The sequence below is a fragment of the Hylobates moloch genome, unplaced genomic scaffold (assembly GCF_009828535.3).
Source record: "Hylobates moloch isolate HMO894 unplaced genomic scaffold, HMol_V3 SCAFFOLD_2, whole genome shotgun sequence".
Taxonomy (NCBI): domain Eukaryota; kingdom Metazoa; phylum Chordata; class Mammalia; order Primates; family Hylobatidae; genus Hylobates; species Hylobates moloch.
The window spans coordinates 156,123,182-156,146,457 of record NW_026652277.1 but is presented as its reverse complement, the minus strand read 5'-3'; the positions used below and the strand labels follow the sequence as shown (position 1 = coordinate 156,146,457).

The 23,276-nt window shown below is 47.1% G+C and overlaps 2 protein-coding genes across 10 annotated transcripts in view; one reads left to right on the top strand and one right to left on the bottom strand.

Annotated features, from left to right (window-relative positions):
* NHSL1 (NHS like 1) overlaps nt 1-3,860 on the top strand; it is a 359,178-nt gene extending 355,318 nt beyond the window's left edge. For 6 of the 8 annotated variants that reach the window (XM_058435592.1, XM_058435593.1, XM_058435594.1 and 3 more), the window contains one exon: nt 968-1,955. In XM_058435592.1, the coding sequence (XP_058291575.1) occupies nt 968-1,703 (736 nt within the window). In that variant the 3' untranslated portion in view covers nt 1,704-1,955. Of the gene's footprint in view, nt 1-967 lie in introns of all 8 variants that reach the window. The other 2 variants (XM_032160227.2, XM_032160235.2) reach the window with 1 other exon arrangement.
* Nucleotides 3,861-12,621: 8,761 nt separating this feature from the next.
* Nucleotides 12,622-21,888, bottom strand: HEBP2 (heme binding protein 2). Of its 2 annotated transcripts, none has more exons than XM_032160258.2 (4): nt 21,354-21,888; nt 20,685-20,820; nt 19,933-19,995; nt 12,622-12,895 (listed from the first exon to the last, which is right to left on the bottom strand). In XM_032160258.2, the coding sequence occupies exons 1-4, from the start codon at nt 21,438-21,440 to the stop codon at nt 12,846-12,848; spliced, it is 336 nt and encodes a 111-aa protein (XP_032016149.1). In that variant the 5' UTR covers nt 21,441-21,888; the 3' UTR covers nt 12,622-12,845. The 2 variants fall into 2 exon arrangements, with proteins under 2 accessions (XP_032016149.1, XP_032016139.1); XM_032160248.2 differs by having other exon boundaries at nt 19,815-19,995; nt 21,354-21,875.
* Between the last annotated feature and the right edge of the window lie 1,388 nt (nt 21,889-23,276).

Genomic DNA, 23,276 nt, shown 5'->3' with positions numbered 1-23,276 from the left:
CTGATGGCAACTTCTAGAATAACTGAGAATGTGAAGCTGAGGAGTTGTTCTAGGACATGGAGTGGGGTACATCTTAGTACAGGGGATATTCTGCCATGGAACAAGAAAAGGAAGCATAGAAAGAAAGGAGGGTCAGCATGTGAAATTCACTCCGGATCAGCCCGTCTAGGAGAGACCAAGGAAACCTGGCCATTATTAAAACTTTTGGTCCTATCCAAAGTAAGTTAATACAGTGTCTAAGATTTGTTTCAAATAGGGAGGGTGGAGACAAAAGAAGGGTGACAGTAATTAATGATTATCATAGGTGAGTTATGGGCTCATGTGGTCTTGCAATGAGCTGTTCTCTTTTGTGTGGGTGTTTGAAATTTTCCAAAGTTAAAAATAAATTATTTGCCGGGCACGGTGGCTCACACCTATAATCCCAGCACTTTGGGAGGCCGAGGCAGGCAGATCACGTGAGGTCAGGAGTTCGAGACCAGCCTGGCCAACATGGCAAAACCCCGTCTCTACTAAAAATACAAAAATTAGCTGGGCGTGGTGGCAGGCGCCTATAATCCCAGCTACTTGGGAGGCTGAGGCAGGGAGAACCGCTTGAATCCGGGAGGCAGACGTTGCAATGAGCTGAGATTGCGCCATTGCATTCCAGCCTGAGCGACAGAGCAAGACTCTGTCTCAAAAAAATAAATTATGCATTTATTACTTTTTCTTTTTTTTGAATAGAGATAAGGTCTTACTGTGTTGCCTAGGCTGGTTTCGAACTCCAAGTTCAAGTGATCCTCCCACCTTGGCCTCCCAAAATGCTGGGATTATAGGTGTGAGCCACCGTGCCCTGTCAAAAATAATTTTTTTGAAAGTGAATCTTAAGTAGATGGTGACCTGAAGATGCAATAAAAGAAGCAGAGTGGTGTGGCTGATAGCCTGTGGTCCCATGGGAATTAACCTTTTTCTTAATGTTATTAAATCTCAGATCCAAAAGGAAAGTCCTCGGCCGTAGAGATTCAGATGATGACCATTCCCGAAACCATTCTCCCTCCCCGCCCGTGACACCCACCGGTGCTGCCCCGAGCCTGGCCTCTCCAAAGCAAGTGGGGTCGATTCAGAGAAGCATCCGAAAGAGCAGCACCAGCAGTGACAACTTTAAAGCTCTGCTGCTAAAAAAGGGCAGTCGTTCAGACACCAGCGCCCGCATGTCTGCAGCAGAGATGCTCAAGAACACAGACCCTAGATTCCAGAGGTCGAGGTCAGAGCCTTCACCAGATGCCCCCGAGAGCCCTTCAAGCTGTTCCCCAAGCAAGAACAGAAGGGCGCAGGAGGAGTGGGCCAAGAACGAAGGCTTGATGCCTCGGAGTCTGTCCTTTTCCGGCCCCAGGTACGGCCGCAGCCGAACGCCGCCGTCTGCCGCCAGCAGCAGGTACAGCATGCGGAACCGGATCCAGAGCAGCCCCATGACCGTCATCTCGGAGGGAGAAGGGGAAGCCGTGGAGCCTGTGGACAGCATAGCCCACGGGGCTCTGGGCGCTGCGGAGGGATGTTCCCTGGACGGACTGGCGAGGGAGGAGATGGACGAGGGTGGTCTGCTCTGTGGGGAGGGTCCTGCCGCCTCCCTGCAGCCCCAGGCCCCCGAACCTGTGGATGGGACAGCCAGTGCAGAGGGCAGAGAGCCCTCCCCACAGTGTGGCGGTTCTCTGAGCGAGAAGAGTTAGGGCCAAGAACATAACTCTCCCAGGTGACACGGGGGGAGATGAGCAATGCAGCACTCTAGGAAGCCTGCTAGGCGCCCTTCCCTGGCTCACCCGGGGAGCCCACTCTGCTTCTGTGCTGTGGGCCCCGGGGTTGCCAGCCCTGCAGTGTGAGTGAAGGGTTATTTAGGACTCACTTGGCACTTGCCCTGTGGCTTAAGAACAAGTAGAAGCTTAAACTTCTGAAAGTGCTTCCTGGGGAAGATTTTTTTTTTTTTTTTTGCTAAATGCTGGGTGTGTGTGTGTGCATTTTCAACACATTTTAATTTTTAAAAAATACACATATACACAAACAACATGTACAGAAATAGAAGAAAGCAAGCCAGACTTAAGCTTGGTAGAGTAACGGAGTCCTCTGGACTAGGCGGTAATTGCTTTCAGAGCATTACGTTTATGGAAATCAGCAAGTTCTGTAAGAAAGGAGAAGATGTTACTTCTAAGAAAGAGGCAGTAGAGTTGCTGGTTCTTAATGCACAGAACACACAGATATATGTACACGTGTGCTGCTGAGGTGAGGCAGGTCTGGTGAGCACGGAGAGGCTGGGAAGGGGCTAAGTGACTAATTGGTTCAGGTACTTTTTTCTGGGGAAGGTAGACTTTGCTTCTTTTTTGTAAAAATGACAAACATGTAGAAGTGGCAATGCTGTAACCTGGTGCCTGCTGCTGTGCAGCCACATACACACAATTGTAGCCTGATTTTTAGAAGTGTGGGTAATTTTTTAATGAATTTCCTCCTTGAGTAGCAGCTGAGGTCATTGACAACTGAAGTGATGGTGTGGACATAGAGAGAGGGGAAGGGTTGGAAAGGACTAAGTGATACACTGTTGGAATTTGTTTCCTGCCTATGAAATAAAATTATTTTTCAGAATTAAATTTGAAAACTTGCACTACAGAACTATGGGTGGAGCTTTTCCTTTTACTACAGTTTTTTTGTTTTTTTTTTTTAACCAGAGTTTAAACTCCCATTAGGCAATTTCCTGTCACTTGAAATGTCAACATTTGCTAATTTTTGGATATCCTTTTGGTTACACCAAAGAAAAAGTTATGGCTATTTTTTTTGCCTACAGTATCATGTCCTAATTCAGAAAGATTTATCAAAATCTATTATATATTATCTTACTTTGAAGAAAATGCTGAATAGCTCTTGTTAGTCAAATAAACTGATAAAAATTGGTAGGGCCTGGCTATCAATTAGCCCTGGGAAATGAATTTTTAGATTAAAAAGGTTTTTTTGCATCATTTGGTTTGTGCGTTTTTATATTTGTTTATAAATAATTGAGCTGCTAATTATCTTCTAATCTTCTCCAATCAGATTTTCAACAATTTTAGAAATGGGACACAAGTGTGCGAAGTCTTTATTTTAATGTAATAATCTCATTACCCCCACCCTTACTCCCTTAACTTCCATGTACTTAGACTCCTTTATTTGTTAAATAAGCCAGAGTATTGTCTTCTTCATTAGAAGGACCTAGGATGACAATGCGGAGATTCTTGGTCTGAACCTAGTGCGACTACCACCTGCCAGCTTTTGGGGGGTATGGAAATACTATCTAAAAGTTGGACTGCACGAGTCAAATCATTATGAGACTTATAAACTAAAACTTTAGATACCCATTAAGAAATGTCTTTGAGGCAAAAACAAACCTAAAGAATGAAGACTCTTTCCCTTCTCTGAAAAAAACAAAACACTGCTCTTCACACAACCAGAAGCCAAGACCAGAGATTTGGAGCAATTGTCTACTAATTTGGCACAAAGATCGTTTGTTCTTTAGAAAAGTGGCGTTGGCTTTTGAATATGAAATCTTCTCATAGCTGCCTAAAAAAGACTAGAATGTATATGGATATCAGAAACCTTTAATACATAATTTATGCAAAGATAAGGTAAAGCAACATAACACTAATTATAAAACTTTTTAAATCCCCATTTTTAATGAAAAATATACATTTGTATTTAATTTGCTTTGAATAAAACAATTGTAAATATTTGAAACATTTCTTTTTGTTTATACATGCATTTTTTTTGAATAATGAGATAGGTCTTCTTGTACAGAATTGTTGAGTGTTTTGCTGGATACAAACAGAAAAGCAGTGAGACCAGAAGGTCTCTGGGGGAGGTGACAACCCAACAGAAGAGGTGGAACATCACAGACACTGGATGGCGCCATCTACAAGGGCAAGTGGAAAAACAAGTCCACATCGTGTCCTATGGACTTTGGAATAAAATACAAATAACCTATCGACTGGTGGTTCAGATGACGTGGCATGTGGAGAGACATGAGAACTTCTCACAGGCATGGATGAAATACAGGGAGAGAAGAATCAAGACTCATCCCGGAAACATGGCACCTTCCGTGTGGCTGCTCTACTCTGTGGGGCCTGCTTCTGTTATGGCCCGCTCCTTAAAAAGCACCACAGGGGTAGATCTGATGGCTCTCATACCCTCATACTTTAAGTTCCAGATAATCATAGACAGAAGCCCCAGCCCTAAATTATTTCCACTTTATTTTTACTATCAGTGGGGAGAGAAACAAATGACTGTTTGGTCTGTCAGTTGGAAACAACCTCAATGTGATCTGCTTTCTGCCATCCTATTATTTCTGAAGAATCTTGATTGAACTCTTGCTTTTCCTATGGGGGTGACTGTATATTCCTTAGGAGAATCACAGCGAAAAGGAGACGTTTCTGTGTCTCCGTCTTTCTCCCCACCCACCACTGGCACCCTGCTCTGTGGTGGCATCTTAGGAGGAGAGGGGAAAGAGTGGCTTTCTTGGTTCTGCGGTAGTAGGGGTTCAGCCTGCATGCAATGCTGATTCCATCATCAAATGAGCACAGCAGCATAATTTGCTTTGGCAGATGTGAGGATGTTGTGGAGGGAATGGAGGGTCATTTGAATGAAACATGGACCTGATTCTTGCACCACTTTCCTTAATAAGCCACTCAGTAACTGTAATACCGTTTCTCTCAGTTGCCTGCTCTGACTTACCTTCCACAGCGGCCAGCCTTTATTCACAGGATAAGGAGTAGAGCAATCTGTAGTCATTTGTTCAGCAATGGGAAAAAAACAAAGTCCTAATAAATGCTTCTCATGTGCTAGGCAAAGACAAGGAGGCCCAAAGATAGAAAATGTGGTTGAGCTATCAGTAAGGGGCATGATCCTACTGCCAGTTTAGATTCTTCAAGAAGTAGACACTGAGATAGTTAGAATACCAAAGGTTTTATTATTGGAGTAAGCACCTTTGAAAGGAAAAGAGGAAGCAGGAGGAGGCAAGGAGAGCAGGCGAGCTGCCATCCCAGGGGAACTCTGGGAAGAAGGTCACTCATTGGAGGAGTCCTGGGTTGGATTGAAACAGCTAGGTCCTTGTACCACGGCCTTGCTTGGTCTTTGGCAAGAGGGCCCCCTCAGAAAAGCATGCTCTCAATTTCCATAATTTAGTGAAATCATTGGCCACCAACCTCTCCTGTCTTGAGAATAGTGTGACCTCAGCTTGAAAGCTAAGGTGGATCCTGGTGAAGTAGCAGCTGGTGGCTGCTGGCTACCCACACTCCTCGCAGCTGGATGGCATGTCTTGTCTTGAAGGAGGATCTAAGTGGCACCTCTCCATGCCTGCCATGGTCCACCCTTTGCCTATGTGGATCCATTCCCCCAAAAACACGCAGAGAGTGACTGTTCCAGGGCACCAATGGCGCTCTCTTCCTGAGGATAAATGTTGAAAGAGGAGTTTGGTAGGACCAACTATAGCACCTTCCTGCAAATGGTTTTGGAACCACAACTGGTCCTCATTACTCCTCGCTTCATTCTAAATTCCTCTCACCCATAACTGTCATCTTTGCTGGTCTTGGTGGCTTTTTTGACAGTATAAATCAAGTTCTCATTCCTGAGGGTCCTGAGCTCCTGGGAGCCAAACCCTTCTCAGACCAGGGTTGCTGCACTAGTCCATTCACTAGTTACAACTGGGCAAGGAGTACAGAGGGTCCATTCACTAGTTTACAACTGGGCAAAGAGTACAGAGGGTGCGTCCAGTGGATCCGCTAAGTTCCACACACATTGGTCTTGCCCCCATCCTCTGACAGCAGGCTTACCTCCTCTTGCAGTTTAGGGTCAGTTACCCTTGACTAGATGGTGACTTCTTGCCTACTGGCCCCTGAACACAAAAGAGTCCAAAGTGCCCACATAGTAGCCGCAGACTGTAGTTCAATGGGATTCTTGCAGTATTGCCTAGAGAAGATATACACTCTCTGAGAACTAGGACTTCGGATGCTGTAGAACCTGGAGTTGCAGGCATGGGAAGTACTAAGTCCCTCAGTGGTTCATTGGGTGTGATGGTAAGTGGGGTCACTCCTGCCTCCACTCCTTGGTTCTGAAATCTATATATCCCTGGTGTAGACACAGCATCATACAGGCTTTCTGATTCAATAAGTATACTGTGTGCAGGAGATGGTGGCACATCTTGGCAGGGTATTGTCTCCCACCTGGCGCTAAAGCAGGCCATGCCAACATTCCATCAGGCTAGCAGCTTCTAGGTGGCGCAGTATGTGATTGGAGCAGTGGATCCTATGGCCATTGGCAAACTCTCCCTGATTGGGTGCTAACATGTATAGATCACGTATTCAACAAATCCATGCTGACAGGTCAGATGTTTTGTAAGTAAGTCCCTAGATTGTGTTCGCACACCGTAGGCCCGAAAGGAACCACATACCTAGAATAGGAAGTCTGTCCTTGTGTGAATAAACTGCTGGTGCTTCTAGGAAAGAATGGGCCTACCATAGTGAATTTGCTATCAAGTGACCAGTTGGTCCTCACAGCCTTGTAAGGGTCTCAGCATTGGTGTCTATTGCTGGCAGGTTGGATAGTCAGAGTGAGCAGTGTCTAAGTTGGCCTCAGTAAGTGGCAGCCCATGTTGGTGGGTTCCATGCACAGCCTCCATCTTTGCCACCACTGCCACTTTGTGTGTGCATTTTACCAGCACTGAGGTGGGCACTGGCAAGAGCTAATAGAACAGGCTAAGTCATTTCATCTACTTGGTTGTTTAGTGTCTCTTCTGTGGTGGGTGCTATCTGGTGGGCATTAACATGTGATACAGTTTTTCAAGTTCTGTGTCCACTCCATATGCCCATCCACGTCTCTACCCCAGACCTCCTAATCATCCATGTTTTTTCCTCCCAAACTCCTGATCAGCTGGCACGCCATTTTCTGCCATTTCCATAAATATTACCTGTCCTCCCTCACAAAGTGAATGATCCGGTGTACCTCAAAAAATTCTGCCCAGTTTTTGCAGGAAGATTGCAATTTTGTTCCTGTTTTTCAATGTCACCTTTGAGTGAGGGTCCATTTTCAGCTTGCAACTACAGAAGAAGATAACTAATCAATAAACCAAGCCCAAGCATTCCTCTTCCTTCAGTGGATCATACAGGTCCTCCAACAACCACAGGGAGGGGGGGATGTAGGTGCCACTGTGCAGACATGGCGGTTGGGATAATTGCTCTTGCAGTTTGCTTATGTCCTCCGGTCCGGCTTGGAACTGCTCCTGTACATATCATTTCCATCTTCCAATGGGCTGCTGCCGATCCTACTAGCTTATGACTTAGTGCTTCCCACAGGACCTAGTTAAGATGAGCAGTTCTGGATATAGCATCACTGGGTCTCAAAGTTCCGTGTCTACCAGGGCCCAGTAGCACAGCAGAGGCTGTTTTTCAAAAAGCATATGATTCTCTCCTGCGGTTAGAACCACCTTGCTTCAGGGCCCCAGGGACCTGCACTGTGATTCTCTCATTGGGCCTTGTCATCTATTCCACACTGCATCTTCTTTCCCCCTACCTCCAATACATAAGATCTGCCACATCACATAATTCAAGCGGCTAATTTCTTCATATCTGTCACTTCTGGGTCTACTTCTAATGATTACTCTTTTTTTCCTAATTATGGGCCATAATTTATATTTCTCTTTGTTTCCAGTAATTTTTTACGGAATGTTGGGAATTATGAGTGTTATGTTGTTTGTTGATGGATTTTGTTATATTCCTATAAATGGTATTGGGCTTTATTCTGATTCACAGTTAAGTTTCTTGAAATCAGTTTGATCCTTCCAAGGCTTGCCTTTAAGCTTTGTTAGGGGAAGTCCAAAGAAGCCTTTGGTCTAGGGACAATTTGACCTCAGTACTAAGGCAACACCCTTTGGAGGACTCCACCTGATGACCCACGCATTATGAGTTATTTCTACTGTAGCTAGTGAAAACAAACTTTTCCCAGCCCCATAGATGATCTGTAAATTATTTGCTCTACTACTTTGCAGTTACTCATTTCTTGGCTTAAGTAGTTTCTTCTAACACCTTCACTCAACCAAGGACTCTAGGGGACCCACTGCAGACCTACAGCACTCTCTGTGTGTGTGCTGCTTCATTCTCTCCTCTCACTTACTCACCTTGGCCTCTGGTGACACTGATCTCCATCTCCTCAACACAGCAGGACCACTGGTCTCTGGCTTCCCCCTCCCTGCTTTGCTGCCTAGAAACTGCCTCCAGGCCATTAGCTTGAGCAATCACTGGACTCACCTCATTATTCCCCCTTCTCGCAGAGATCACAGTCCTGTACTATGAACTTTCAGTGTCTGAAAACCATTGTTTCATATATTTTGTCTGGGCTTTTAGTTGTTTAAGAGGGACAGGTAAATTGGGTTCCCAATTCATCATCATGGCCAGAAGCAGATGTTCACCTGAGGTGCTTAAAAAACACTGTTCAAGGCAATATTTATTATGGTTTACTGCCCTGATTGGAGGAGAGGGAGTTTAGAAGCTTATACTCTTTCCCCACAGGTCAAGGAACAAATGTAGGGGTTATTCTGCCTGCCAAGGATGTCAGTCTCAATTATACAGTCAGAGATTGGGCAGATAACCTGCAGGCCCAGGAGATCTGCTTTAAGCCAAACTTTGATTAGAACTACATTTACTTTCTAACCTCTGTATGCTCCCATTTTAATGGGAAGAGGAGGAACTGTAATGACACTTTGGGTTTCTGGGTATCAGACATTAACTTAGACCCTGACGTATCCAGGTATTCCTCTTTCCCCAGGATAGAGCCACCTGAGTAAACGGCCATAGATCCTTTAGAAAAAGAGTGAGGGGATCATTACTGTGTACACCTGCTGAAATGTTGCAGGAAACTTTCCCCTAGGATACAGTCACCTCTGCAATTAATGAGCTCTAGGTCAGAACACTGAACTAGAAACTGGCAAGGAATCGTGTTTTTGTTTTTTAATTGGAGTGATCTCTCTCAGTCCCCTGCTCATCCTTGTTGATTAGTCAGCTGTTTTGTCCCTAGGAATGCCTTGTTCTACCAACTATTTCCATGAGACTTTACAGGTCAGGGCCCCTTGGCTGCCATTTGGAGCTTAGTGGTTAACAGGATACTGACGGCACCCTGGCTTCTGTGGCTGGCACTGCCACCTGGGCTCTTCAAGGTCTCATCATCATCCACATTGCTCTCAGCAAGCAAAGTTCCATCAGAGCCCTTCCTGCCAGCCCCAGCCTGCCGAGGAGAGCCACCGCTGAGCTCCTTCATGATGCTCAAGCCCGCTTATTAGTGCATTCCCAGGGGCCTTGCTGAAGGATGGGTCCCCTGGGCCTTCCCGTGGAACATAATTGTCTGATGGGTCACCTTGCCTCATATATCCATGCTGGCATGCTCCCTTCCCTGAGCCTTCTCATTCCTGTCTCTATTGTTTGTCCCAGCCATTCAGGCATTTCAACATTTTGATCACTCTTTCTAGGCTTCTACCAAGCTGCCCTAGAGCAGTGAGTCTGTATTATCTCCTGGCATTTTTCTCATGGTGTGAAATCCTCTATCCTGAGAGCCCGAAGTCAATATACCCTCTCCTTTATCTAGTTGTATAAACCCAGCCCCTTTGACCATGCACCCTCAGGATCCAGTCCCAAGAGTACACCCCTGGCCCCTGCAGTACATGCCACCAGGTTAGGTGGCTCCTCTGGCATAGAGTCCATTTCTCCCTCATCAGACCCCTCAGCCGCAATCAGTTATGTTGTGACTTAAGTCTCGTTATAGGCCTGGTAGCCGGGAGAAGGGGAGGGACCAATCCTGAGGGGCACCTGTTGCTTCATGGGGAAAGACCTTGGACACTGTCTTCCCTTGTGTTAGGGAAGAGGCAGGAAGGGAGGGTAGTTCCAGCTTTTCATGGGGAAGGGTGGGCCTCTTCTGAAGGATCTGAATATTCAGGGAGTCTCCTAGGGAGGCAGATGGTTGGGGATATCCACTAAATGCTCCCATCCCATGTTTTAGGTTCCCAAGTTTGATTCCGACCTTGATCTAACAGGCCTGGCTTGGTTGAGTATTTGTTGGCTGTTAGCTACTTTTACCATCAAATCCTGTGCTTGACCTTCAGCTTGCTCTGCTTGGCTACAGCATGAGATGAGGATTGTTGGCAAGCTACCACAGAGACTCTGCCGCTCACACTTAGTTTTGTTTGTTAATTGACCTCAGCTTTTCATTATCCACTTGCAGGACGTCAATCCAACTCAGCAATAACCATGGAAGCCCATTGTCCTTGTCTGTTTTATCCACCCTTCCCATATTTGAGACACCCAAATCACCCACCAGTCACTGCGTTCCCCTGCACCAGCATGCCATTTCATCTGAAGTCTTCCATCACTGGACAGCCTTCTTGTGCCAGGGACTGTCTGTGCCACCTATCCACCAGGGATGGGGGCCTCCGAGCCAGCCAGACAGTGAGTCACTCAGCCTGCAAATGCTGTCTTACCACCTACGTTCGTGGGCCACTGGTACCAATTGTGCCAATTTTAGGCTGAGATGGAGTTAGGAGTACAAAACTGGTGAAGTGACATCTCTGAAAGGAAAAGGGAAAAGCAGGATTGAGCAGAGGAACCGTACGATCTAACAAAGTCTCTACCAGCCCACCAAAAAGCTCCAGAGCAGAGACTGCTTATTAGAGGGGTTTCGAGTTGGTAGAAATGACTAGGTCTTTTTTTTTTTCTTTCTGAGACAGGATCTTGCTCTATCACCCAGGCTGGAGTGCAGTGGCATGATCATGACTCACTGCAACCTCCGCCTCCCGAGCTCAAGCAATCCTTTCGCCTCAGGAGCTGGGACTACAGGCGTGTGCCACCAGGTTTGGCTAATTTTTTATTTTTTGGACAGTCTCACTAGGTTGCCATGACTGGTCTTGAACTTCTGGGCTCAAGCAATCCTCCCACCTTAGCCTCCCAAAGTGCTAGAATTACAGATGTGAGCCACTGCACCTGGCCTAAATGGCTAGGTCGTATACCACCACCTTGCTCAGTTATTGGCTGGAAGTTGCCAGAAAAAAGCGTGCTGTCAGCTACGACTGCCTTGCTCAGTTACAGACTAGGTCCCCCTTTCTCCCATAGAATAGTGTGTCCTTATCTTGAAATCTGGCGTGGACTCTGAAGGCAGTAACAGGGGAGACTGTCGGCAAACCACACCCCTCACAGCTGGGCGGCTGGTACTTTCTTGAAGCTAAATTTGAGTGGCACACCTCACGCTGTCAGCCACAACTTCAAATCCCAGAATAAAACTGACCATTCTTTGGCCACAGTAACAATTAAGTACCAGAAACAATCAATGACAATTTCACATCAGTAACCTCACCTCTAAACGAGGCTTCCAAATCATGCTAATCAGCAGCAGCCTCACTCTGGTAACCTGCATCTCCACAATTAAAGCTCGATCAACTCCTAAATGCTTTTGAAATTCTGTTAATCCTTCCTAAAACCCTGCATAAGGTCAGCAGTTTTCTTTCTCCGAGAGACTGTGCCCTACAAGAGCAGTGCTCTCTTGCTCAGCAAGCAGTGTGTGCAGCTTTTTGTTCTGGGTACCAAACGTGGCCTCTCCCTTTAACACTGTCACCTCTGCCCCTGGCTTTCATCTGACTCCTCCTGGTCATTCAAGTCTCAACTGTCTCTTGAGAGGCCTTTGCTGACCACCTTATGTGATTCCACCACACCCCACCTAACCACACTCTACCCCACTGCCCTATTTCAGTTCTTCATCACGCTTGCCAATTTCAAGTATCTTATTTGTGTTGAACTCCCTCACCCTCTAGAATGTAAACTCCATGAGGCCAGGGGCCTTGTCTGTGGTGTTCACAGTGGGAGGGTGAATGAAATAGTTAGTTAAGGAGGTGGAACAATGTTGCTGGAGTTAGTGAAGAGGAAGTCAGTGATGAGGGGCTTGGGACACAGATTTTCTTACCACCTCCCAGTCCTTAGCAGAGTGCTTGGAACACAGCAGGGACTCCCTACAATGAGTTAAAGAATGAATGCAAATACGTGACGGTTCAGTGAAATGTTTAGGGGAAAAAGCAAGATTTTTAGGGGGTTAAGTGGAGACTAGAAAGAAAGGAATGAACTCACTACATTTAAATGGAGTTAAATGGAGTATTCTTGTGCAGTGGGGCAGTGTGGCAGTGGGAGGATGCGGGAGGGAATGTAATACATACAACAGAGAATGTAATGGTGGCAGCCACAGAAGACAATTTGATTTTTGTGTCCAACTGAATTTCACCTCTCCGGGCCTGACAGCCTAGTGGTTCCACACAAGATAAATCTTAAACATTTTTATTGATACTATCTGGAGGGGATATCATCCAACTAACACAAATCCACGAAAAAAAAAAGGGAATATGATTGTGATGCAGTGAAGAAGAGGGAAGTGATGTGAAATTTCCCTAGATGCTCACAGAAATAAAGACCACCATAGTTATGACCAATTTATGTTTACAGACTACTGTCCTGTTACCTGTGTATGTAGATAAAACTTCAAGCATTAAAAAGGCACATTGGAAATAAGCTTAATTAACAGTAGTACTCTCAATAGAAGACACTAGATACGCACTTTACTTATAGGTCATGTTGACGTCTATGATAAACAGACGTTTTGCCTCTGACAGCGGAACTTCCTTTCATTTTCTCATTCGTTTTCTTTGGTGGGCTCATTTTTTTGAATCAACCACACTTCATTATTTCTATTAAGCAATTTGAAAGGACTGTTGTAGCCTGCAGTGTAGTAAACCTTCTCATCAAAAACTTTTCCATCTTCCCTCAAAATGCTTGCTAACGTCAGAAGTTGTTCTTGATTCTTTTGGGCACTAGAAAATCCATCGAAAGACCTACAAAGGAGAAAGGAAATAACCGTGAATGATTTTAATACTGATGTGAATGTCAGCCTGAAGCAAAGAGCAGGCGCTGGTACTGTGAATGCTGGGTGAAGGGCAGCTTCAAAGTTACTCCCTCTTGGCCAGCTTCCAAGTTAATCCCTCTTGGCCAGGCGAGGTGGCTCACAACTGTAATCCCAGCACTTTGGGAGGCCAAGGTGGGTGGATCACTTGAGGTCAGGAGTTCGAGACCAGCCTGGCCAACATGGTAAAACCCCATCTCTAATAAAAATACAAAAATTAGCCAGGTGTGGTGGCGGACGCCTGTAGTCCCAGTTACTTGGGAGGCTGAAGCAGGAGAATCGCTTGAACCTGGGAGGTGGAGGTTGCAATGAGCCAAGATCGCGTCACTGCACTCCAGCCTGGGCGACAGAGTGCAAGACTCTTTCTCAAAAAACAAAAATAAAAAAAGCTACTCACTCTCAGCAGATGAACTGACCGCTCCTGCCTGTGATTCCTGGTCTTCGTGTGACCTCAGAAGCACTGAGGAAACCCAGGAGGATGCATCCCCTCCTCCCATCTGTTGACAGGTGGATTTGGAACCTACACAATTTCAAGTGCTCTACCCTGTGCTTCTCAAACCTTTAACGTGCTTACGGGTCACCTGGGGATTTTGCTATGATGCAGATTCAGGTCTGGGGTGGGGCCTGAGAGTGTGTATTTCTACCGAGCTCCCACATCCATGCCGGTGCTGCTGATCAGAGAACTACACCGACAGCCCTGCAGAAGCCCCTTTTCCAGACTCAATTTTCACTTGAACATTGCCGCTTTTTCCCTCTCCTAGGGAATGGAATAAACACTGGATTACAGACGAATATGATATAGTTTTCACCTCTCTGAATTTATGATCCAACAGAAGAGATCAACATTTTGGCAGCTCTCTCTATACATCCTGAGGTTTTTTTGTTTGTTTTTTTGAGATAGGGTCTCACTCTGTCTGTCACCCTGGCTGGAATATAGTGGCACAGCGTACTGCATCCTTGACTTCCTGGGCTCAAGCAGTCCTCCCACCTCAGCCTCCCGAGTTGCTGGAACCACGGGTGCACACCGGACTAATTTTTTTTAAAAACCTGTAAAGACAGGGTCTTACTATGTTACCCAGGCTGGTCTCAAACTCCTGAGCTCAAGTGATCCACCTGCCTTGGCCTCCCAAAGCGTTGAGATTACAGGCATGAGCCACCATGCCTGGCCTCTGAGAAGGGTTTTAAACAGGGACAGGATCAAAGTGTTGTGGGAGCGTTGAGGATGTGATTAAATCTGGGGTAAGGAGAGTCATCTGAGTTGGGCCTGAATGGAGGATGGTTTTGCTGAACAAAGAAAGGGGAGTGATAGGAAAGAGACCAGGGGAGGGATAGCATTAGGAGATATACCTAATGCTAAATGACGAATTTATGGGTGTAGCACACCAACATGGCACATGTATACATAGGTAACAAACCTGCATGTTGTGCACATGTACCCTAAAACTTAAAGTATAATAATAATAAAAAAAAATCTAAAAATACCAAGTGTTTTCATAGTGAGACATAAAATGAGGCCAGGAAGGTGAGTGAGAGCTAGATGGAAGAACCCTGTGCATTAGCCTAAGGCCTTTTGAGGTTATTTCCAAGGACGTTGAGCTGAAATGTGCAACTTGATCAGATCTGGATTAGAATATAGGCAGAGAGATAATAGACTGGCAAGGAAGGATCCAGTCAGGAGGCTGCTGTGGGGATGTGGAAGAAAAGACAGTCAAAAGGTGAAAACAAAAAGTGGGAAAAGAGAATAAAAGTTTAAGTATACATTTTACAGTATATAAACAAAAACATCCTGAGATTAAATCATGACAGCGCTGACCTAGCTGAGCTGCTGACATGCAAGCATGATGAATTTGATTTTGAGGGTTCAGAATAAGAAACACTGAGAAACAAAAATTTTCCTAATATGCCTTCTTTGGTATAAGTTCTATTATCAATGTGCCAGTGCAAAAAATCAATCCTACCATGCTTCAGATGAGGTGTCACCTTTCAAGGGTACAAACCATGTCTGTTTTATATAACAATGTCTACCCAGCACCCAGAACCATTCCTGGCATGCAGTTCCCTTTTAATCCTGTCAAGTGTAGGAATCTCTGCATGCACATGTATGCAAAATAAAAACACTGCAGGTGAGTTGATATAACTCTTCCGTTCTATCATTTTCATGTCGATTGAATATAATTCTGAACCATGGGTTAAGAAACATTTTGGGCCAGGCATGGTGGCTCACGCCTGTAGTCCCAATAGTTTGAGAAGCCAAGGCGGGTGGATTGCCTGAGGTCAGGAGTTCCAGACCAGCCTGGCCAAGATGGTGAAACCCCATCTCTACTAAAAATACAAACATTAGCCAGGCATAGTGAGGGGGGCAACTGTAATCCCAGCTACTCAGGAGGCTGAGGCAGATGAATCACTTTGAACCTGGGAGGCGGACGTTGCAGTGAGCTGAGATTGCGCCATTGTATTCCAGCTTGCACAACAAGAGTGAAACTCCATCTCAAAAAAAAAAAAAAAAAAAGAAAGAAAGAAACATTTTGGCTCCTAAATGTATTATTTATTTCCTTAATGAATAACCAATGCTTAGCATGTTCTGCCTAAAAGGAATTTGTTTTCAAATTCATTTTCCCTTAAAATCAAATATTGAACCCTCTAATTAGAAATAAGCTTTTGTTCTCTGAATGTGTGTTGTTTCACAATGATCTATTCACTGTTTTATTCAGAACACAGACGACATATATGGTGCCCGCCTCCCTCACCCCCATGTGCCTGCCTTGCCAGGGGCTGGAATATATGGACATAGTAACATGCTGTCATATTCTCGAAGAAGTTTCCATCTATAAATAAGTCACTATTACTTAGAAGAAGAATAGAAGGAAGGGCACCAGGACAGAGTAGCTAGCAAGGTGGAGAAACTGAAGAAGGCATCACAGAAAAGATGTCATTTGTCCTGTAGGGTGGCAGTGGGCTCTCCAGGAAGAGGAAGAAGAGAGTACTAGAGCGAGGAATGCGTGATGTTCATGTTCCAAGTGTTTTACATCAATTAACTCATCCGATCTTCATGGCAACCCTATGAGATAAGTATTATGATCACATGCATTTTAAAACAGGAAAATTTTAGCAAGGAAAAGTGGACTAACGTGCCTGAGGTCAAAGGTAACAAGATGTGGAAGAACATGGCATGTTCCGTGAAAGGTGAGAAGCCCAAGTGGTGGGAAGGGGAGCTGCTGAGACAGGGCTGGGCCAGGTGATATGTGGCACTGTGCACTGTATGAACAATCTGAGCTTCCCTGGGGAGGCAAGAGGAATCCGACGGAGATTTTGGGCTTCTGTCATTGTGGTAAGAAAGATCACAGTTCCAGTGTGGAAGAGGAGAGGAAAGACTGGTGGCAGGGAAGACGGCTTGCAGGCTACTGAAGTGAAATAGTCAAGAAATAATTCAGTTGAGATGAATCAACATCCCAGTATCTACTGGGAGTGTCAGGCATGTGCCGAGAACTGGGGTACACAAAGATGACTTAGTGCGGTCCCTAGAAGATGAAGACCCGAGTAAGTCACAATGGCGATAGAAGGGAACAAAGCCCTGAATCATTTTTGAGGTGAATGGGCCAGATGTGAGAACCAATTGTCAGGAACATTGTGCTGATGGTGACTGTAAATTCCTTGCTCAGGAAGCTGTCTTGACTGGGCATGGTGGCTCATGCTTGTAAATCCAATGCTTTGGGAGGCTGAGAGAAGCAGATTGCTTGAGCCCAGGAGTTCAAGACCAGCTTGGGCAACATAGTGAGATCCTGTCCCTACAAAAAATAATAAATTAGCTGGGCATGGTGGTGGCACATGCTACTCAGGAGGCTGAAGTGGGAGGATCCCTTGAGCCCAGATGTTCCAGGCTGCAGTGAGCTATGATCATGCCACTATACTCCAGCCTAGACAACAGAGCGAGACTCTGTCTCAGAAAAAAAGAAAAAAAAAGAGGAGCCTATCCGGCTGATGAGGCCCTCGACTGAGACAGGCACTATAAGATCAGAGATTTGGGAATTGGGGGAAGGCTCATTTTTAGGGTTGTTGAGTTTGATTCCCCCAACCCCAAAGACAGATGTCCAACAAGTAGGGAAATCAGATCTGGAGACACTTAATAGATTTGAGAATCATTCGACTCAGGGAGTTGAAGCAATATGAATGGATCGCTCAGAACAAGTCGGCTATGAAATGAGGGTCTAAAACAGTCATCGACAGTGATCCTAGGGTAGGGAGCTGAGGAGGAGCCAATGAAGGTAAAGAAATGGGACAGGAGAAATGACAAGAGGGTGACACTCTGAAAGTTAAAGGATAAGCAAGTATTAAGGGAACAGATTGGTCCACACATGACTGCTGTAAGGGTCATGTGGGAGAGGACAGTAACCACGTGACAGATACAGAGGCACTGCTGAGGATGGCAAGGGCAGTCTAAGGAGAGGGTGGGAGTCATACCGGATCATGGTGGTTTGAGGTAAAGGCCATTCTGATAAGGTCTCAGATGGAAATGAGGAACATTTGTTGGAACTTGGAGGAAAGGTGACCCTTGTCATGACATGGCAAAGAAACTGTGTTTGTGTCCCAGTGTAATGTGGACAGTACAACTTGTGAGTTATGAAATAGGATATTTGGCTGAACATTTTCTAAGCAAAATGTGAATGGAAGATGTGGCTTGGCTTCTCTTGATAGTAAAATACAAGAGAGAATTTAAAGAGTAAATTTTTAATCAAAAGGGAAGCAGAACTTAAACATTTGGAAAATTCTTAGACTATCCATATTAAAAGAAATGAGAAAGCTTGTTCGAGAGAGAACAAGGGTAAGGCCAAGCAACCCTTTGATAACGAGCTTAATGTGGAACTGCCATCTAAACAGAAACCAGGACCTATTCTCCAGCATAATGGAAGAACGGTGCCAAAGGCATTTTAGAAATTATGAGCTGCCTCTCCCATCACATGCCAAGTTTCAGTGCCTGGGGAGGGCAGAACAATTTCAAAGGAGGGTCTTTGGGCACCTGGGGGGCCTTGGAACTCACTGCCTAGCACTGCCTCACCAATCTGCTTCCTGCATTCCAGTGCAGCCCTCCTTGGATGCCCCAGGTTCAGTTCCAGTGGGCTGAGGTGTGGCCTGGGCTGCAATGGCTGTCCCTCCAGAAGGCACAGGCAGTTAACCTCAGCAGCATCCATGTGGTGCCACCTCTGCCAGTATATGAGCTGTGGGGGTGTGGCTACCTCCACCTTGAAGGGTGGAGCTGCCCAGGGCCTTGGGTATGTGACCCAAGCAGAGGGCCACAGTGAGAGCAAGCCACTGCAGTGAGTCCCCAACAGGGAAATGGCTAGCAGAGCCATGGGAGCAGGGCACACCAGACTGGGAGGGCCACCGGTGTGCAATTCGAGCCTGGTAGAGCTGCAGGGGGGGTCCCTCCAACTGCGAGAGCTGCAGTGTGGTTGGGCCATCCAAAGCCACGGGCAGGGTCATTTGAAGCCTTGGGGGCCAAACCTCTGTTCAGCAGAGCTTCACAAGTGGGACCTTCATCCCAGTGGGCACAGAGGGAAGAGCTTTGAGTCAAAGAAAATTAATCTGGAGATTTAGAACTTACTTGGAACCTGTTACCCATTTCTTTTTTCCCATTTCCTCCTTTTGGAGTGCAGTATTTATCCTATGTCTGTCCCACCATTGTATTTTGGAAGCATATAACATGTTTGATTTCACGGGTTCATAGATGGAGGGGAATCGGCCTCAGGAAGAACTGTACCGTGAGCCTCAGATTTGATTTTGATGATCTTTAGATGAATTTAGGCTTTTGAGTTGATGCTGGAATGAATTAAGACTTTTGGGGCTATTGGGATAGAATGAATGTATTCTGCATGTGAGATGATACGAATTTTACAGGGTCAGGGCAGAATGCCATGAACTCTATGTTTGTGTCTCCCCAAAATTCATATATACATTTTTCTTTTTGTTGAGACAGGGTCTCACTCTGTCACCCAGGCTAGAGTGCATTGGGTGCAATTACGGCTCACTGCAGCCTCGACCTCCTGGGCCCAAGTGATCCTCCTACCTCAGCCTCCCAAGTAGCTGGGACCACAGGCATGTGCCACCAGTCCTGGCTAATATATATATATATATATATATATTTGGTAGAGATGGGGTCTTGCCATGTTGCCCAGGCTGGTCTGTAACTCTCAGGCTCAAGTGATCCACCTGCCTCAGCCTCCAAAAGTGCTGGGCCTCAAAATTCATATTTTGAAAACCTAATCACTAATGTGATAGTATTAGGAGATGAGGCCTTTGGAAAGTGATTAGGTCATGAGGGTAGAGCCTTGTAAAACATGTCCAATAAAGCTGCCTTGCCTCTTCCACCACATGAGGGCATTTCTGAGAAGGTTCCATCTATGAACCAGGAAACGGGCCCTCACCAGTCACTGAAACTGCCAGCACCTTAAACTTGAACTTCCTTGTCTCCAGAAATGTGAGAGATAAATTTCTGTTTTTCATAAACTACCCAGCCTATGGTATTTTGTTACAGCAGCCTGAACAAACTAAGACTTCTGTTTTAAGGTACTTTTGTTCAGGTCTAACTATATTGCAGTCTTTTGTTTGGGGAGCATATAATTTGCACCGTGCCTCATATGAAGGGCATGCAATAGACTCATTAAATGAAGTGATTATTATCTTGTGACAGACCTCAGTAACATATACAACAAAGCCAGTAGGAAAACATCACAAAATGCATTAGACCTGATTTTATGGAAGGGTGAAAAGCCTTTTGAAATTGCATTGGAGCTAAACTGTGAGTGCACGCAAGTAAAACTAGCAGTCGGCAAAGCTATAAATTATCTACCACTTACCGTACAAACACAGTCATTTCGGCTCTATCTTCAATGAAGACATCTGACTCTAAAGGCCTGGGTGGATCAAATTGCTGTTCAGAGGGAATATACAGGGAAATGGTAATGGTAGACTCACTAAAAGGACCTGAACCAGGCTCCACGTAGCTTGTCACTGGAGCTGTCATCTTTATTTTCATCTCTGTGACATAAAAATGAAAGCAAATTTAGTGTACTTTTGACAGCTTTAAACATTTAACCTATTCTTTTTTGATCTGGGTTTCTTGATTTACTTCACATTATTGACATATTTACCTTTAAGATAATTTTCATCTTAAAACAGTAAGGCCAAAATTACTCAATTGCTCACTGCCCACATTAAACCACTTTCTGTAATACTGATATTCTGGGTTAATAAATTCTTAATTTTTAGAGATAAAAAGGGAAATTAGAGATTACATGGTCAGTAAATTATTTTTTCTTACCATTCAGAAAATGAGGTCCCACAGGCTAAGAGACCTGCTAAAATATAAATAGCGGCAAAGCCAGACCAAAAGCTATGACTTGATGCTTCTAATCTTGGTACCTTCTTGCCTCCCGACGTCTCTGATCCTACCAGTCACCAAATTATCTTGAAGTGTTAGCCATGGAAAAGGACTTATCACGAGTTACACCAAACCCCAGTTCATCCAGCAAAATCAGAGAACAGAGGTTGAAAAGTAATACCTAGTATAACCCTGGTCCTGAGGAGTCTTGTCTGAAAACAAGACAAGTCTTTGATGACTTGCTTATTTTTCTATTATAAAGGATATTTTTTTAATAAGCTAAAACTCAATAATAAGCCCGGGGACTTTTCACAATATGCATAATTACAAGGAAAACTGCTTTTACCTTTCTCGTTTTTGCCTTGAATGTAACTGTTCAGTTTCGTAAAGCCCGTCTGGATGGCTGAATCCCAGTCCATAGACTCCACGGACGTGCTGACCCACTTGGCTGGTCCATAATGTCGGATCTCATAACTTCCGGGCTAAAGTGGAACAGAGAAAACTTCGAGAAGCAATTCTAAGAGGGTAGGAGTGAGATGAAAAAATACCGGTGCCGTGATCTCGGGTCGACCTGGAGCCGGCCTGTCTAGGGGCTGCACCGGCCCCGGGTCCGGCCTGAGGTCCCCGCTCCTTAGGTCTGGGAGGTGTCCCTCCACGAGGTTCCCCTCCTTGCGATTAGGGACCGCAGCGGCCCCAACCCCACACGCTGGGGACTCGAATCAAACTTTTACACCCCCTCGGTTCGGAGGGTTCCACCGCGCGTTCTGGGACGTAACCCGTTCCTCCCCACCCCACCACCCCGCAAAAACAAGAAATTGAGATGGGACCTGCACTGGGGGTAGGGGGGAGGGTAGAGCTAAATGACCGAGGTTTCTCGTTTGCGTAGCTTAGCGGGTAGGGACTCGGACCATTTAAAAAAATTGTACTTTTTACTTAACTCTATGGGATCCGCTGGCCTCACTGCAAATCAGCCCAAAGGCGGGCCCAGCCCCTCCGCTCCCGAGTCGGCGCCTACCTGGGGGCCGGCGTCCTCCGGGGCCTTCCAGTCCGGCGTCTCCACGGCTTGGGCCGCCCCGGGGTCTGGCTGCAGCGGCTCGGCCATGGGCGGCGCTGAGGTTCTCGGAGCCTGGCCAGCCGCGCCGAGGGTCCGCACCCCGGGCCGCCGCGCCTGCGTGTGCGCACCCCGCCGAGGCCCCGAGGCCCCGAGTCCCCGCCCCGCAGACCCGGTCCCTCCTCCCCGCCGGGCTGGAGACCCGAGCCCGCCCGATGCGCCTGGCTCTGGACCGCGAGGGGGCGCCGCCACCAAGGCGGGGCCGGCTCACGACCCAGGACAGCTTCCGCCGGAGTTGCGCGCCCTGCCCCGCCCCTCCGCGGGGACAGGGAGCCGCACCTCGCTTCGGCCCGCCTTCTTTTGCGGCACCTCCCGCCCCCGCCCCTGCCTTTGTTTTTGACGGAAAGGCATGTACAAGTGGCCCCGCGGGCAGTCGGGGGTGGCGCTGTTTCTGTGCAACCGGTTTGGGCGCCTCTGCCAGGGCCCCGCCCGCGCCGGGAACCGCGGGCGCTGAGCCGCCTCGAGGGTGTCCCAGCGCACCGCGGGCAGAGAAAGGCCGGAGGGGGCGGCTGGCGACCCGAACCCCGCGGCCCCTGCCCTCACTCCTGGGGCTCAGCCAGGGCGAATGGCCGTACTCATCCCAAGAAGGTGTCCTAGGTCCCAGACAGCTTTCAGGGTCCTTTGCGGAGGAGGTGGTGGGACCACAGACACGTGGGGAGAATGTGGAACTGTTCTGGTTTCTGAACTTTTCCCCGACAGGACCCCAGACCCTCTGAGTCATCGCCTCAGGCTTAACGGGACTCGGGGAGAGTTAGTGCCGAGGCCAGGCACTAGTGCTTTTCAAGAATTTTGGTTACCAGGGCTTTCCGGAGCCGAGTGGGGTGCGGTTCTGTTCCCCAGCACCCCCCTTCCGCCGGCCAGGCGGACCCCGCGTTACTGGCTCCGGCGCCCCTAGAAGACTCCCATCGTGGGCAGCCAGAGCTCCGAGGCTCCCGGGGCGACGTGACCGCCGCAGAGGCAGCAGGCACTCCCCACGCGAAAGCCAACGGACAGGAGGGTGGCCACGTGAAAAGCAATGGTGACCTCCCCCAAGGGTGAAGGGGAGTCGGCCTCTGTGAACAGAAGAGGCAACCGGGGCCACTGGCAATATCATGGAGCCAGCACCCCCTAGCCAGGGTGCTGAGGCCAAAGGGGAGGCTCCCTCCCCGTCAAGGAGACTTCCAAGAAGACGAAATTGCCTTTCAAGGCCGGGCACGGTGGCTCACGCCTGTAATCCCTGCATTTTGGGAGGCCAAGACGGAGGTGATCGCTTGGGCCCAGGAGTTCGAGACCAGACTGGGCAACATGGCGAAAACCCGTCTCTACAAAAATACAATAAAATAGCGTTGATAGTATAGTGGTGAGCATAGCAGCCTTCCAAAAAAAAAAAGCCGGGTGTGCTGGGGTTGTGATCTCAGCTACTTGGGAGGCTGAGGTGGGAGGATCAGCTTGAGCCTGGGGAGGTCGAAGCTGCAGTGAGCCGAGATCGCGCCACTGCACTCTAGCTTGGGTAACAGAGGGATACCCTGTCTAAAAAAATAAAAATAAATAAATAAATAAATAATTCTCTTTCAAGAAGGCTTTCTAAGAGCAGCTTGTCCTTCAAGAGAAATGGGAAGGAGGGTAGGGTGATTCTTCTGCCTCCTCACCTATGGAGGAAGAGCAGGAGCGGGGGGAGACCAATGCCTGCAGCGACAAGGGCACTGCCCAGGAAGGGAAGGCTGTTGCCACCCCTGAGAGCCAGGAGCCCCAGGCCAAGGGCACAGAGGCAGTACTGCCTCAGAAGAAGAGGCAGGGCCCCAGGCTACAGAGCTGTCCACTCCCTTGGGGCAGAGAGTGGCCCTACAC

What these genes read in the sequence shown, in the direction of transcription:
- HEBP2 (XM_032160248.2), bottom strand. Translation starts at nt 21,440, where the DNA reads ATGGCCGAGCCGCTGCAGCCAGACCCCGGGGCGGCCCAAGCCGTGGAG. An exon ending in TCAAGGCAAAAACGAGAAAG is followed by an intron (nt 19,996 to 20,684) that starts GTAAAAGCAGTT and finishes TTTATGTCACAG; the next exon opens with AGATGAAAATAAAGATGACA. An exon ending in GAAATGACTGTGTTTGTACG is followed by an intron (nt 12,896 to 19,814) that starts GTAAGTGGTAGA and finishes TCTCCTTTGTAG; the next exon opens with GTCTTTCGATGGATTTTCTA.